This window comes from Lytechinus variegatus, chromosome 12, assembly GCF_018143015.1.
Source record: "Lytechinus variegatus isolate NC3 chromosome 12, Lvar_3.0, whole genome shotgun sequence".
In the NCBI taxonomy this organism is placed as follows: Eukaryota; Metazoa; Echinodermata; class Echinoidea; order Temnopleuroida; family Toxopneustidae; genus Lytechinus; species Lytechinus variegatus.
Window position 1 is genome coordinate 17,181,618 of NC_054751.1, and position 16,141 is coordinate 17,197,758.

Here is a 16,141-nt window from a genome sequence, read left to right on the forward strand (position 1 = left end):
ATTATGATGACTATTAGGGTTTTTATAACTGTCATCATTGTTTCTATTGTTTTATCATCATCACCATTGGAATAATATAGCATACAATAAAATACTGTTTTATGAAATACTGAATGATTATGTTTATTATGTACACGAATCGTTTAATAATACTGTACTTTTATCAGTTTATTTACATTTGCTTTAAAGATGCATGGCACGACACATTGATGCTTTTCATTAAACTATCTCAACATTATTAGACTGAAAAAATACATAGTTTCAGAGGGTTTTTTAATGTGATGTTCGCATGATATAAACATGATAGATATATCTTGCATGATTTTGGTGAAAGAGTAAAGAAATTGAATTGTACAATCTTATGTAGACTGAATAGAAATTAATTTAGATTTTGACTGATACACGTACATAATCCAACTAATAAATCGATGTTTACAGTTCATAAACAAGGTTTGATAACCCAAAGGTTTATCTCGCAAGCTACTCCAAACAATTAACTAACCCGGGGGGGGGGGGCGTTTCATTCAGGGACTTGTCGGATATCTTAATTGACAAAGTATTTTTTTATCTGACAGTTATATAGAAACTGTCCTTTTCAACCAATCAAAACTAAGGAAAGTTGTCAGATCGGTAAACTTGTCAGACGGAAAATATTGGTGAAACGCTCTCGAGATTTGATTCAAAATGAAAAATATTCTTTGCATTTTTTTCTAATGAATGACATGTCAAACGGCTAATAGACTAATAGACAGGGCTAAAGCAAACGAAGACAGCAACATACCTGGAAATCAAATAATGTAAAATATCATGCAATTTAAAACTATGATTAGGGGCGGGGTCACGGGGAGTTACTTTAAATCTCATAGATCGGTCGGGACTCAGAGTTCATGTAGTAAACGCGATTTATAAAACGGATACTTTTTTTTTTACTTTGCTTTTACTTCGAACACTAGCGATGTTTCTATCAATGAATTTTGCAGATTATGTGCATATATCTGGATTATACATTGCTTATTCTTCCGATGAAAGCAACCGCCCCAAAAAAGTGGTGGGGCTATTAATGAATGGTTTCCGTGACAATTATTCATGATGAACAACAAGTGGAGCGCCTCTGGCAGTCTTACCTGCATTACGCAATTCAATATAGCTGCAGCAGTGCTGACTTTAAAAACTACTATAAAATAATTATTCACAAAAACATCATTCATTATAATACTACGTTCGTTGATCCTAAATGACATTCGACCTTGTACATGTGACCTAAGACTTGTCAGTGATACTTGATTACTCCTATGTCTTTATTTAATAAACTATATAAACTTTCAAAGTTAGGACAGCAATTTAACAATTACCCCCAAAATGGCCACAGTTCATAGACCTTAAATAACCTTTGAGCTTAGTCATATGACCTGAAGCTCAGGTAGAATATTTAGTGATATCTGATTACCCTTATGGCCAAGTTTCATGAACTAGGTCCATATACTTTCTAAGTTATGATTACAATTCAAAAAATTAACCTTAGTTTAAGATTTCGATTTTGATTCCCCAACATGGTCTAAGTTTATTGACCTTAAATGACTTTTGACCTTGGTCATGTGCCCTTAAACTTTGGCAAGGTGTTCAGTAATCCTTGGTTTACCCTATGTAAGTTTCATGAACTCGGTCCATACTGTCATTTCAAAAACTTAACCTTAGGTTCAGATTTGATGTTGACGCCGCCGCCGCCGTCGGAAAAGCGGCGCCCATAGTCTCACTCTGGATGCAGGTGAGAAAAAAATCGAAGGTATTCAAGATATTTGAGTTTTTGAATGTCACTTTCAAAGCCTAGTAAAATAAAAAAATCTTCTGTCGAATCCGACATTTCCTCTAATTCATCAGGATTTTATCATAACCATGGAGTCCCAGTCTCGCTGGTATCCCCCTGAGCTTTTCTCATCCTCTTTGTCGCTTTGATTCAATCTCCTCAAGAAAGCAATGACATCCTTCTTCAGTTCTTCGGGTGCCGATTGGCGGAAATTCCTCACGTGGGTTATGAAATCGAGCATCCGGCCTCCCTGGACAGAGGAGGCGTCAAAACACTGCGAGATATCGGAGGGCCATGATTGGTGGTGGAAAGTATAGGGCGTGTCGGATTGGGCGTAAATCTGTCGTAGATGGGCGGAGCAGAGGTTGGTTGCGGGGCTTCCTTCACATAACTTCGGATGTCGATCCCACACGCGATAGATGCCAGCTTCTTCTGCAAGTGTACGATAGTACAAACATGCCGAAATACGATAATGGCATATCTGATTCGATAGTGATGATGGTGATGATGATGCCAGTGAGGATGATGATGACGATGTGCCAATAATGATGATAAAGGTGATGATGATAATGATGACGGTGACAACAATGATGAAGGTGATGATGATGATGATAATGATGACGGTGACGATGAAAGTGATGATGATGATGATGATGATGATGACGGTAGTGATGATGATAATGATGGAGGTGATGTTGGTGACAGATGGTTGCGCTTGCAGCGGAACGATAGTGATATATACTACAAAAACATCTTAAACAGAAACAAGAGAACAGAAACCACTACAAATCTATGCCAACCGTCAATTCCATGCAACTGACCATTAATGGTACAACAATTACTATCAACCTGCTGCGTATTTAACCAAAATTAAAGGGTTCAAATATTGCATGCGTATTGGGTAAAATTTGACCTTTTTAAAATGAAATAAATATTCATAAAGTGAATTTGTCAATCGTTTTCCTTTCATTTTATATCTTAATCTCATCTTTTTTTTTCTTTCACTGCCCCGAGCTCCTCATCTACGCGTCAGTGACTTCGCCTATACTTCTACTCCACATCTGAAAATATGAATAAAATTCTACTCTATCTACGACTGACAATGACCGGTGTTAAGGATTAAACGATATTAAAATCCTAACAGAAGTAATGAGTTAAACCACACTTTTAATAGCCATTGAAATATTGAATAAGATTAACCTGGTTTTACTACACTCATTTCTTAGTGATAAAGTGCATTATTCAATATAGTTACGGGACAATCAATAAATTCAATATTTTGAATGTAATTGATTATAATTTCTGACCTGAGAGAAGTATAACAAGAAGAGCTCCTTGCTTGACCAGTCTGTCCCTCAGATAGGTATGTGCTTGCTGTAGGTCATTGACATAGTACAGTGAATGAATGGCGTGGATGAGATGAAACCGCTCTTTATCCGCACCCGTCGATTTCGCTTTCTCTTCCTCCAACTTCTGAAACTCGTCGAAGGTTTTGTTGTGCCATTCGAACTCGACACCGTCGAACTTCGGTCGGCTGTCATTGATGAGGGATTTGAATTCCTCCAGTGGTTCGTTGGCGGGTTCGACGACCGTGTAATGGATGCGGGGGTACCTTGCCACTAGCTGTTCTAGCATGCAGCTATCGACTTTTCCTGAAGAGATCAACGTATTATTGGCAATTTCAGTACAAAGCCAAAAAAACCTTTACATGGGGGGGGGGGGCAAGACGCATAAATAATTAAAACAAAACTCAAAACCGAGGGAGCAAAGCGATAGTGCTTGTCTTGTGGGCAATTTAGCATTTTAAAAAGTGAAATTGAATGAATTCGTGCACAATTTTGTGGATTTATTTTTCAATAAAAAATGTAAGTTTTAAATAAAGTGCAGCCTTTTTTGTACTTCTGAAGTTTGTTTTTTAGGTTGAGTTTTTGTTACCTTTCGCGCAATTTCTAAGAACTGAGAGGGCGGTTAGACTTAAAATAGCAAACAATTAATAGCAATATAAATAGATTATCCATCTTAAGGATACAATTATTAATTACATTGCGAAAGTTCATTAACCTTGGTTATGTGACCTAAAACTTGCACAGGATGTTCAGTGATACTTGATTATGTCCAAGTTTTATGAACTAGACCAACAAACTTTCAAAGTTATGGTGGTAATTCAACAAATATCCCCAACTTGGTCAAAGTTCATTGACCCTAAATGACCTTTGATCTTGGTCATGTGACTTGAAACTGAGAAAGGATATTTAGTAATAAACCCTTATGGCCAAGTTTCATGAACCAGATCCATACACTTTCTAAGTTATGAAGACATTTGAAAACCTTAACATCAGGTTAAAGTTTCGATATTGACTCCCCCAACATTGTCTAAGTTCATTGACCCTAAATGACCTTTGACTTTGGTCATGTGACCTAAACATGCTAAACAAGGAAAGCAATTCTTTTCCAGATTATGAAAATGCATCTCTTAACAAGTATTTAGCTTGTGAAACCCTACAAGTATTGAATATATATCCCTTTTTTCAGCATTTTAAACATCGTTTTGACACACTTATAACGTTACATAGGCCTATATACGTAACGTACCTGCCCACTCTGTCCCCTTTTACGGGTGGTCGCTACTGGTATCCACTAATCAATGGAAGTGGGCCCCCCGGGCGGCCTCTCGAGCTCTAGGAGGAGTCAAATATGGCTTTGGAAAGTCGTCCTCAATCGGATAAATCGCTGTTACCATAGTAGCAACCAGAATTTTGCACACGAAACGCATATTGAATGTTTCCGTCGCAGATGCGAAACGAAAAAAAAATCTCATGTCACACAATTTGCATTGCAGGACTGAGTTTTACGACCATGATGACGGGCCCAAAAAGTCCCTTCCAAAGTCAACTACCGTTGTAAATAAGCGTCCGCGTCCTCAAACGAAAGGTCGGGATTATCTACATGATGTGGGTCACAACTACAAGAAAGTACTACGTTTTATATCGTTTAACCCCGTTACTAACTACTATACTGATATAAGACAAATGGGGGGCATTACAGTTACATGAACTCGTTCTACCTTATCATTATGTTTGTTCACTGGTTCATTCAGAACATTGATTGAACTAGACCAAAACTTCGGTCTCTGCTCTGTTGGTTGTTCAGCTGAACTCCGTTGGCTTGACTCACCAAATACAGAGACCGAAGTTCTAGCGCGATCTGTACAGGGGACTCAATGGCCATATGTTTATGTACTTAAAGGTTAAGTCCACCTCAGAAAGATGTTGATTTGAATCAATAGAGAAAAATCAGACAAGAACAATGCTGAAAATTTCATCAAAATTGGATGTAAAATAAGAAAGTTATGACATTTCAAAGTTTCGCTTATTTTTAACAAAATACTGATATGAACGAGCCAGCTACATCCAAATGAGAGAGTTGATGATGTCACTCACTCACTAATTTTTTTGTTTTTTATTGTTTGAGTTATACAATATTTAAATTTTTACGAATTTGACGATTAGGACCTCCTTGCCTGAAGCACAAAATGTTAAAATTATGGGATTCCACGTGTTCAGGGAGGAATGAAACTTCATTTCACATGACAATGACGAGAAAATAAAAATATTTCATATTTGATATAATAAAATACATAAGAAATAGTGAGTGAGTGATGTCATCAGTTCCTCATTTGCATACCGACCGAGATGTGCATATAACTGTTTTGTAAAATGAAGCGAAACTTTAAAATGCCATAACTTTTTTAATTTACCTCCGATTTTGATGAAATTTTCAGTATTATGCTTGTTGGATTTTTCTCTTTTTATTCAAATCAAGTTATTGTTGGGGTGGACTTGTCCTTTAAGATCGGATAAAATGGGGAAGTGAATTTGCGCGACAGCCGAGGTAAGTCACTGTTTTTTTGTTCCTTTTAACTTCATTTTTCTCCGTTTTTTTGGCAATTAATGCCAAGAGGGAATATAAATTTGCATTTTGGTCGCGTTAATTTTCAAAATTTTTATTAATTAAAGACAGAAATTGAAGAGCCCCGACGGGAGGATTTTGCATTGCAAGTCCCCTAATGGTGGCTGCATGATAGCGAGCCGTATCTCTGTCAATTACTATTAGTCCAGTCAATCTAGCCAGAATAGGGGGGTGACCCGCCACTAATTGCAACACTTGATTTTCCACTGCAATGCTTTCCAGGAAGGTCCCCTTAACAACATACTAAAAGTCCCCAAAAATCCAAGCAGTGGAAATTTATGAAATTTGCATATTATGCAAATAAGCCATAAAAATTTGAAAAATAAGGAAAATAGTCCAAAAATTACAAATTAAGTGTCCAAAACAATTTAATTTGAGCGAAAAGTAATGATAAATAACTGTATTCAATGTTTTTATTCAAAAGCGCCAGCGAATCTACCTAATTTGCATATTATGCAAATAAGCATCCTTATATGGAAAAAATGTTAAGATATTGTGATTGTTCTCATATAGACTGCTTGAAAACATTTCATTTATGTAGACATTTTTGCTACTATCACTAAGCATGAGAATTCATCACAATGCCTGAAAATTAATTTGCATATTATGCAAATTAGCCATTAAAAATAGAAAATAAGGAAAATAACACAAATATAAATTAAATAAATTAAATGTCAAAAGCAAGCAATTTTAACAAAATTTCACGATGAATAAATAAGTACAATGTTTTTATTTCAAAAAGCTAGCCAATCTGCCTCATTTGCATATTATGCAAATAAGTATCCATATATGGAAAATGTCAAGAAATTTTGATTTTCTCACATTGACTGTTGTTCAAATCAATATGCTGCTATCACTAACCATGCATATTTATCATAATATAATTTGTATTTAAGGTAAAATACTGGAAATGTGTTCTTCACGTCCTAAAGCCATGTTGTTAGTCTGACAAGATGATGGGATTGGCAAGAATAAAGCACAGTATTTGAAATTGGTGAGTAGTTTGTTAGAGCTGACGTCCGTTTCTTATATGGATGGGAACGACAGAAGGAAGGCCAAGAAAAGCAAACTTATGGCAGGTGAGATCTGATGAGTAGTCTCATTAAGAAGTGTAGCAGAGATTCCATCTGGCCTAGTAGCTTCATGCAGGTTGTTTTCTATAACAATTTCTTCAGTAGTTTGGGCTACACCCGCTTGACTAAAAAATATGTTTCCTGGCCATGTCTGGGTCAGAACAGGGTTCCAGGACTTGCAGAGCAGCGTCATCATCATCATGATCAGTGGTAAATACTAATACTAAAAACCAGTTGTCTTCCAATGTAGTCATAGCATGATATTAAGGGCTTTCAACATGTTACAGCCTAGATCATTGCCAATCCGGTCAACAAATGGTGACCATTCTATGGTCCTAGTGTAGCAATTCTGAGCTTCACTTTACTGATGCTTTAGTAGCTCAACATGCGCAAGCCTTCCTATAAAACTCTTCTTCTGACACAACTTATGTCCAGCGTCTAATTGAGGCATCTTGCGTCGGAAGAAGACATGGGTAATGGTTTGGTTCTTGTCAAAGTCCTCTTGATTAACATTCAATCTCCTATGCTCGACTGGTCGGATTTCAGTACAGAGAGTTGTATGACTGTCCAAAGTACATGTGCATGACACTATGAATGTCAGCATTCCTCCAGACTAACATCCTCAGTCGTACCATAATTTCTGACAGGTTTATTCCTCTGTATACTCACAGTATACCAATGAGTAACACAAAGTGGCAAACAAATCCTGGAATGGGTACACACTGTTTAATCATTGTTGGATGGTATTTGATGGGGATGTTAAGGGTGTTCCGTTATGTTGTGTCCTCAATAATCTGGTTTAGTCCTTCATCCGTTAACGTCTGCTTGGTTGTTCATTGTCTCACTGAAGAATTTCCATTTGCCATAAATATCAGGAAATTGATATTATTTGCATACGATTTGCTTAGAAACTATAGCTACAATATTTGGAGATAGTTGCCATTCTTAGGACATTCATCAAAGAGGAAAGAACAGAATATGGATGCTTCATCCTGAAGCAGCAACTGGATTCAACAAGAACGTCTAATCATGATTCCTGTATCTGGGAATGATGTCTATATACACTTTAAGCCTTTACCATGACTTTATGAATGGCTTTCATGTTGCTCGTATGGGCAAATGCTCATTGGTACTCTTATAAACCATGCCCAGAGATCTCGTGATTCAAGCAAGTACTCATATTCACCACCAAGACAAGTGGTGTGCTACAAGGACCAAATATTCGAAGCTAACGAGATTTTATTTGTACTGGGTGTGACATCTTGTGCTGATCACTTGACAATCAAGGAGCATGCTAGCGTGGACTATACTAGCAAGAAAAGCAAAGACTCTACCAAGTCAAGGAGAGAGCAAGACTTGGATAGAAATATGAAGCATTCAAACAGTGAGACCCATGTAGAACTGACTCATTGCACAATATGAGTGGGGTATCTGCTCCGGTAGTAACTGCTCATGAAAAAAAGTCGATATCAACCAAGCAAGGTCATCAAGGTTACACATAATCTACGTGGAATTTTAGAGGAAAATATCACAAGTTTACTTGATTATTTATAACATGACGGATGCTTATTTGCATAACATGTACATTCCACTTCAGATATAGATCCACAGAGGGGAGACCTTTGAAGGACCTTTCAAAGACCAAAAATTGGCAAGGTCTTAATTTATACAGCAATCTCCAAGATCACTGAAATTTGTCATTTCTGTTGTGGAATGGCTCAGAAAGACCCCTCAAAGAACTCTGAAAGACACCTGTCCTATAGAGATCTTTCAATGGTCTTTCAGAGATGTTTATGCATCAAGTGATCTTTCAAAATTCTTTCCATAGACTTTGCCTGGTCTTTCATTTATCTTTCGATGATATTTCAATGATCTCTCATGAGTCTTACAGTAATCTCCGTAAAAATCTTGAGAGACTGCCGAAAGATCATAGAAAGACTAATAAGAACTTTGAAAGTTCATTGAAAGACCACTGAAAAATCATCAAAAAATAATTTTACTGTAAGACCACTGAAAGACTGTTTTGAACCGTTTCAAAAAGTTTTGGGACTCACGAGGAACATAAAGACAATTGAAAGATCTATCAGGAATCGTGAAAGACATCAGAGATCTTTGAAAGTTCGTTGAAAGACCCTTGAAAGATCAAGCAAGTTTTATCGTCTTACAGCAGTCTTTCAGAGGTCTTGTTCTCTGTTGAATTGGGGATTTGGGGTTTAACTGTTTGTGTGAGAAAATTAAAAATTTCTGGGTTTTTTTCATACAAGGATGCTCATAATTATATATGCAAATGATGTAGATTTATTTACGTTTTTTATTTGAAGAATTATCAAATTTGTAAAGATTACCATGAGCTTCCGTTCAATTTATATTGTTTTCCGCACTTGATTTCCAATTTTTTGATTATTTTCCTCATTTGCAAATTATTATGGCTAATTTGCATAAAATGCAAATTTTGTGATTTTCCTATGATTTCTATTTAATGACTTTTCATATGGTATTACTTTCCTGTAAGGCATTTCCATATTCCAATTTCAGTAGATAATCTACTTGCAATTTATGAGGAATGTATCACCAGTGTGTTTTCTTGAATATTTATCACATGTTAGATACTTATTTGCATAATATGCAAATGACACTACAGACACTAAGCTTAATATTAATGTATTCAACGTCCTTAGTGATAGAAGCATAGTAATTTCAACATTATTGAAATTTTCAAGCAGTCAATGAGAGAAAAATCACAATATCTTGACATTTTTTCCATATATGGATGCTTATTTGCATATTATGCAAATGAGGTAGATTTGTCTGCATTTTTGATTAAAAACATTGATTAAAATTATTTATCATGAATTTCCTCTCAAATAAAATTGTTTTGGACACTTAATTTCTAATTTTTGGACTATTTTCCTTATTTTTCTAACTTTTTATGGCTAATTTGCATAATATGCAAATTTCATATATTTCCACACCTTGGATTTTTTGGGACTTTCAGTATGTTGTTCAGGGGACCTTCCTGGAAAGCATTGCAGTGGAATATCAAGTGTTGCAATTAGTGGTTGGTCAAACCCTATATTGACTGGACTATATGTGTACGAGGAGAATTTTATTTTAAAAAATGTTTAAAAAAAACTCCTCGAAACAGACGGCTGCCAGCTGTCTATGATTGAATGCACTTATAAATACACAGATAATAACACCATGAGTGGGTCCAAGATACATATATTTTTTCACGAGTCGAGCTGTCGAAGCGAGTTCGATGAGACTGGTAGTTTTAAATAACAACCCTATTCTGGTTAAACATTATTTACGGAGGTCAGGCCTATTATACATTCCGAGTTTTGTGACAATGCACTCCAATTAAGCATATCGTCTTCTTTTAAAACTTTTTTCCATATTGCTAGCGAGCTTTTGTTGGTCAGAAAATACTAATTTTCTCTACATACACTTGAACAATATTGATTTACTATGACTTACAGGAAAATATTGCTCTTTAGTCAATTTATAATCTATAATCGTGTAACCTATTTCTGGGTACCCGGGGGGGGGGGTACCCAGCTCTACCCTGCCGCATGCCGACGAGAAATCAAAGTTCATCCATAGAGCTATTTTGGTTCATCCACTCCATTATTCAGTAGGCCTATTCAGTCTATAAAAAATGTCGAGTGGATCGAGTACAGTACAGTACGCTGTACTGTAGTGAATATTCATTCTGTATAACAAGTCAAATAGAGCAAATTAAGGGAATTAAAAGAACAAATATATCACTTAAAACTCAAGTATGATTGAATCACAATGGGCTCAGCATTATATACATTATTTCATGTGAGCCTGTAATGTAGAAATTATAAGAGTTTAATTCAACGAACCGTCACCGCTCCCCACAGCAAGCACCCGTAGAGTTCCATCACTCGGAAACTTGGATATGAAATGGGTGACAACCTGCTCCTCAAAAACAATCCTGGCCCAGTCCTTGTAAATGTCCACTTTGAGCCCAGAGAACTCGGCATAGGCCTGGTATGCCTTTAGGTAGTCATCAAGGTCATCAACCAGCTTTGGAAGATTTTCGAAGCACGAATCCGGGACACAATTCTCCGCCATCATTTTGGTTTGACAACAGAATGCCCACAGAACAATACAAACTGGTATACTAGTAGTTGTCTTTTAAAACGGTACACGACAAAGTTGTGCGGAAGTACTGCGAAATTCAGGGAGCTGCAGATCTAGGTAAAGAGGTCACACCGACACCAGTGAAAATTGATCCTGGAAAGTTATAATGGTGAATGAAGGGGTGGGGGTGAGATGACCCAAAGGTGCATGGACCTGGGAAGCGGGGGTGCTCGGGGGTGCTGGATGAAGCAACCCCAGGATTTTCCCTTGGGTTGCTGCGTGTATTATTTTCCATAGGCATTACCCCTGGAATTCTGGTTTGTGTGTCACATAGCTAGAGAAATGTGTGGAAAATGATCATCTTGTGTTGAAACCCTTTTTTTTTGCTTATCACATTTCTTGGCACCAAAAGCTGGGTGCCCGATTTTAAGACTTATTTTGTCTTCTTTGGCTCCCCCCACAATAATTGTATTATTTTCTAATAGCTCGGTTCACTTTCCTTTCCTTTTCAAATGTTTGTCTCCTATTTTGCACACATTGTGTCATGTTTTTATATTATTGTGGAAATACATAATTTGATTTGATTCAGGGGCGGATCCAGCTTTCGCCAATAGGGGGGGGGGGGGCGAAAAATATGTTCATCAACATTTTTCTCGATTGGCCGCTATAATCTGATTTTGTTTTATTATTATATCATTATATATCACACTTGTGTGAAAGCGTTTGTAGTTCACGCCCGAAGTGTGTACAAAACACGTGCGCGGGTTAGAATGGACTTTGGACCTTGTCCTCTACACAAGTCATGTTCTCCAATTGACTTAGTCCACCTCCTGGACTGTTGTTATTTTGTACGACACGACTACCAAACACCCAGCACACTACAACCCCATAACAGTACACGCATACACACACCCTGAATAGTCATATGATTTTTTTTTCGGGGAAAGTGAATCAGTGGGTATAGTAAGGTGAATCACTGGGGGTAAGTGAATCAGTGGAGGGTGCGGGCCCGGGCGTGTGTGTGTTGCCCAATCAGTAAAAATCGTCCAGGACGTGGACTACCATTGACTTTGCGTGGGTCCCCGGTATTCGATCTTCGTTTTCCAAACCCGTTATAGTCCAGGATAGGCCCCATAGAAACTTGACCAAACCTTGTTTTTTATATATACAATATTTTTTGATGGTTTCTTGTCAATTCGAGGGTGCTGATTACGAATCTGGATGATGCCACTCGTGTAACCTTGAGCATTTTCTGCAAATTGGCAAAATCCAATATGGCCGCCAAAATATGCAAATTACCCATGAAAATCCTAAAATTGTCCGCACATTGGCTATGGAATGCATGAAAGCGTGTGGCAGGAGTAAAATACACTCTGAAAGAATAATTGTTGACAAAATATTTATTTTCCTGATATTCGAAATGGCCGCCATAGTCCATTGTATACTCTATTATGTACAATATATATAAATAGGGAAAACCAATTTTCACAAAAATGAGCACTAAACCGCAAAAAATTGCGATGTATGAACGAAGTAATATATGCAAATCATCATTACTAACGAGATATATCATTTATTATGTCATAAATGGGAACATTTCTGTATTTGGTATCTAAAATGGCAGCCACTGGCCCAAACAGTATTGCGTACAATGGCAATGGGGGCCAAAAAATTCACAAGAGTGATCACTAAAATGCATATTATTAAGATTACACGAGTGGAATACTGACTAAAAACATAACTGTTAACGAAATATATCATTAATATGCCATGTTTTGTGATGAATGTTGTATTTTGATATTCAAAATGGCTGCCAAAGGCCCTAAAAGTATTATGCACACAATGAGAAAGAGTGGCAAAGAAATCACAAGAGTGATCACTAAAATGCATATAAATGTGATAAATTAATGAGATACTGTTTAAAAACATATTTTCTAACGAAATATATCATTCAGGTTTAAAGTGTGTGTTAAATACTGTAGTTTTACTTTCAAAATGGCCGCCAGAGACATTAACAGTATTATGCACAATGCAAAGTGGGAAACCAATATTCACAGGAGTGAGCACCATAAATGCAGGTATTAGTGATCTATGAGTAAAATATTGTCTGAAAGCATAATTTCTATTAAGCAGTTAAGAGATATCATTTATTCTGCCAGTTAGGTGATAAATACTGTTATTGGAAAGTCAAAATGGCCGCTACAGGCCCTTACGATATTATGCACAATGTGAATGGGAACAAATTATTTCAGCAGAATTTGGCTTTGCTTGGCCAGATGGTGCCAGGTAAAAATGGCAGAGGTAATAATCAATGATAATGGCAGAGGTAAAAATGGCAGAGGTAAAAATGGCAGAGGTAATAATGGCAGAGGTAAAAAATGGCAGAGGTAAAAATGGCAGAGGTAAAAATGGCAGAGGTAAGAACAGCAGATATAAAAAGAGCAGAGGCATAAATGACAAGAGGTAAAAATGGAAGACGTGACAATAGCAGAGGTAAAAGTGGCCGAGGTACACTATTAGAAAAAACAGTAGATTCTACAGAAGAAAAATAAAAAACAGGTTTTACAGAAAAAAAAACAAATAATTTTGAAGATTATAATAACAGGATGGTTTTCCACAATTTTTCTTCAATTTTACAGAACAGATATGTTTTAAAAAAGGGGAAAACAGTTTTATTACAATAAATTTGTAAGGGTACATGCACAAAATACCAATTTTCTGTAAGTTTACACAGTGCAGTAAGATTACAGGTGTTCTCCAAACTCTGTTGCAGGATTATTTTTTATTTTTAAGTATAAATTTTTTCACAGTGTAAAAAATGGCGGAGTTGAAAATGTCAAAGGTAAAGATGGTATAAGCAAAAATGAAAGAGATATGGAATGATGGTTTGTTAAAAAGCCGAGAAGAAAAAAGTTTTCACTCTAAAATCAAAGGGGATTTGGTTAAGGGGGAAAATGACTTAAAAAATTATTTCAACTAAGTGAAGTTCTTTTGACTCAGAAAAAGAATTACAGCAAAAATAATAACAATCAGATAATAAACAATGTTTTTTTAGCATACCAAGCTAATTACCAAGAGGGTGCTGCTTATGGTGTACAAAATACCCAACAGCACTTCCGCTTCCAAGGGTTATGACCATCAAGCCGTCTATATCATATTGGATACAATGGTAAAGAAGGTTCAGGGTCTTTTTTATGCAAAGAATCTGAACCAGACGGTCCCCCTCGATCGACCCCAAATTGGTTTACCAGTCAAGATTATTATTGATTTTCATAATCAGTTACATATTCAGTGCCAAATCTGGGAACGCATGCTTGTTGTCATTAAAATATTTAAAAAGAATAGTACAGACGACATTACAAATAAGGACATAATATTCAACCACAATCATTCGTGACAATTTCAAGGTCTAAGCTTTTCCCCGCCATGTTCTTTTCCCACCCTAACCCTCTCTGTTTCTCCACCTCTCTTATGTCTACTCTTCCTCCTTTTTGTAATGGTAAACCTGGCAAAACTTTAGACATAAAAAAACAGCTAGACAAAAAGTAATGTTATAAAATGATGAATGAGAATAGTGCAGTTTCATTTTGCTCCTGATGAATTGAATGAAAAAATATTTGTCGTTTGATTTCTGTTTAAAAAGCCTTCACGGTACACCTCCAACGAATTCGTAAATAGCATTGTTAGGCCGATAAAGACATGATCCTAACCGTGACATGCACTTCTAATTTAATCTATGTACATGCGGGGGCTTTTTGACAATTCATTGCATCGGGGTTTGAGGCTGGCCATATTTTACCTAGAGCTGTCATTTTTACCTCTCCCATTATGACCTCTGCCATTTTACCTCTGCCATTATTACCTCTGCCATTTTTACCTCTGCCAATTTTACCTCTGCCATTATTACCTCTGCCATTTTTACAAATAATGTTCACAAAAAGGGCATATGGCAGCCATTTTGAATGTTGAAATACAGTATTTATCACCTAAATTACATAAGAGATGATATATTTTGTTATAAATCGTGCAGACGATATTTCACTCCATACATCACCATTTGGCCAAGCAAAGCCAAATTCTGTTGAAATAATTTGTTCCCATTCACATTGTGCATAATATCATAAGGGCCTGTATCGGCCATTTTGACTTTCCAATAACAGTATTCATCACCTAACTGGCAGAATAAATGATATCTCTTAATATAAATTATGCTTTCGGACAATATTCTACTCATAGATCACTAATACTTGCATTTATGGTGCTCATATTGGTTTCCCACTTTGCATTGTGCATAATACTGTTAATGTCTATGGCGGCCATTTTGAAAGTAAAACTACAGTATTTAACACAAACTTTAAACCTGAATGATATATTTCGTTAGAAACGTTAGAAAATATGTTTTTAAACAGTATCTCATTAATTTATCACATATATATGCATTTTAGTGATCACTCTTGTGATTTCTTTGCCACTCTTTCTCATTGTGTGCATAATACTTTTAGGGCCTTTGGCAGCCATTTTGAATATCAAAATACAACATTCATCACAAAACATGGCATATTAATGATATATTTCGTTAACAGTTATGTTTTTAGTCAGTATTCCACTCGTGTAATCTTAATAATATGCATTTTAGTGATCACTCTTGTGAATTTTTTGGCCCCCATTGCCATTGTACGCAATACTGTTTGGGCCAGTGGCGACCATTTTAGATATCAAAATACAGAAATCTTCCCATTTATGATATAATGAATGATATATCTCGTTAGTAATAATGATTTGCATATAAATTATCACTTTGTTCATACATCGCGATTTTTTGCGGTTTAGTGCTCACTTTTGCGAAAGCTAGTTTTCCCTCTTTATATTGTACATAATACAGTATACAATGGACTTTGGCGGCCATTTTGAATATGAGGAAAATAAATATTTTGTCAAAAGTTAATTTTTCAGAGAGTATCTCACTCCTGCCACACAATTTCATGCATTTCGTAGCAAATGTGCGGACAATTTTAGGATTTTTATGGGTAATTTGCATATTTTGGCGGCCATATTGGATTTTGCCAATTTGCGGAAAATGCTCAAGGTTACACGAGTGGCATCATTCAGATTCGTAATCAGCACCCTCGAATTGACAAGAAACCATTAAAAAACATTGTATATATAAAAAAACAAGGTTACGCCT

At 36.3% G+C, this 16,141-nt stretch overlaps 1 protein-coding gene across 1 annotated transcript; it reads right to left on the reverse strand.

Moving 5' to 3' along the window:
• Window positions 1-1,549: 1,549 nt before the first annotated feature.
• On the reverse strand, window positions 1,550-11,059 carry LOC121425068 (histamine N-methyltransferase-like). Its single transcript, XM_041621028.1, has 3 exons — window positions 10,716-11,059; window positions 3,112-3,456; window positions 1,550-2,236 (listed from the first exon to the last, which is right to left on the reverse strand). The coding sequence occupies exons 1-3, from the start codon at window positions 10,948-10,950 to the stop codon at window positions 1,875-1,877; spliced, it is 942 nt and encodes a 313-aa protein (XP_041476962.1). The 5' UTR covers window positions 10,951-11,059; the 3' UTR covers window positions 1,550-1,874.
• Between the last annotated feature and the right edge of the window lie 5,082 nt (window positions 11,060-16,141).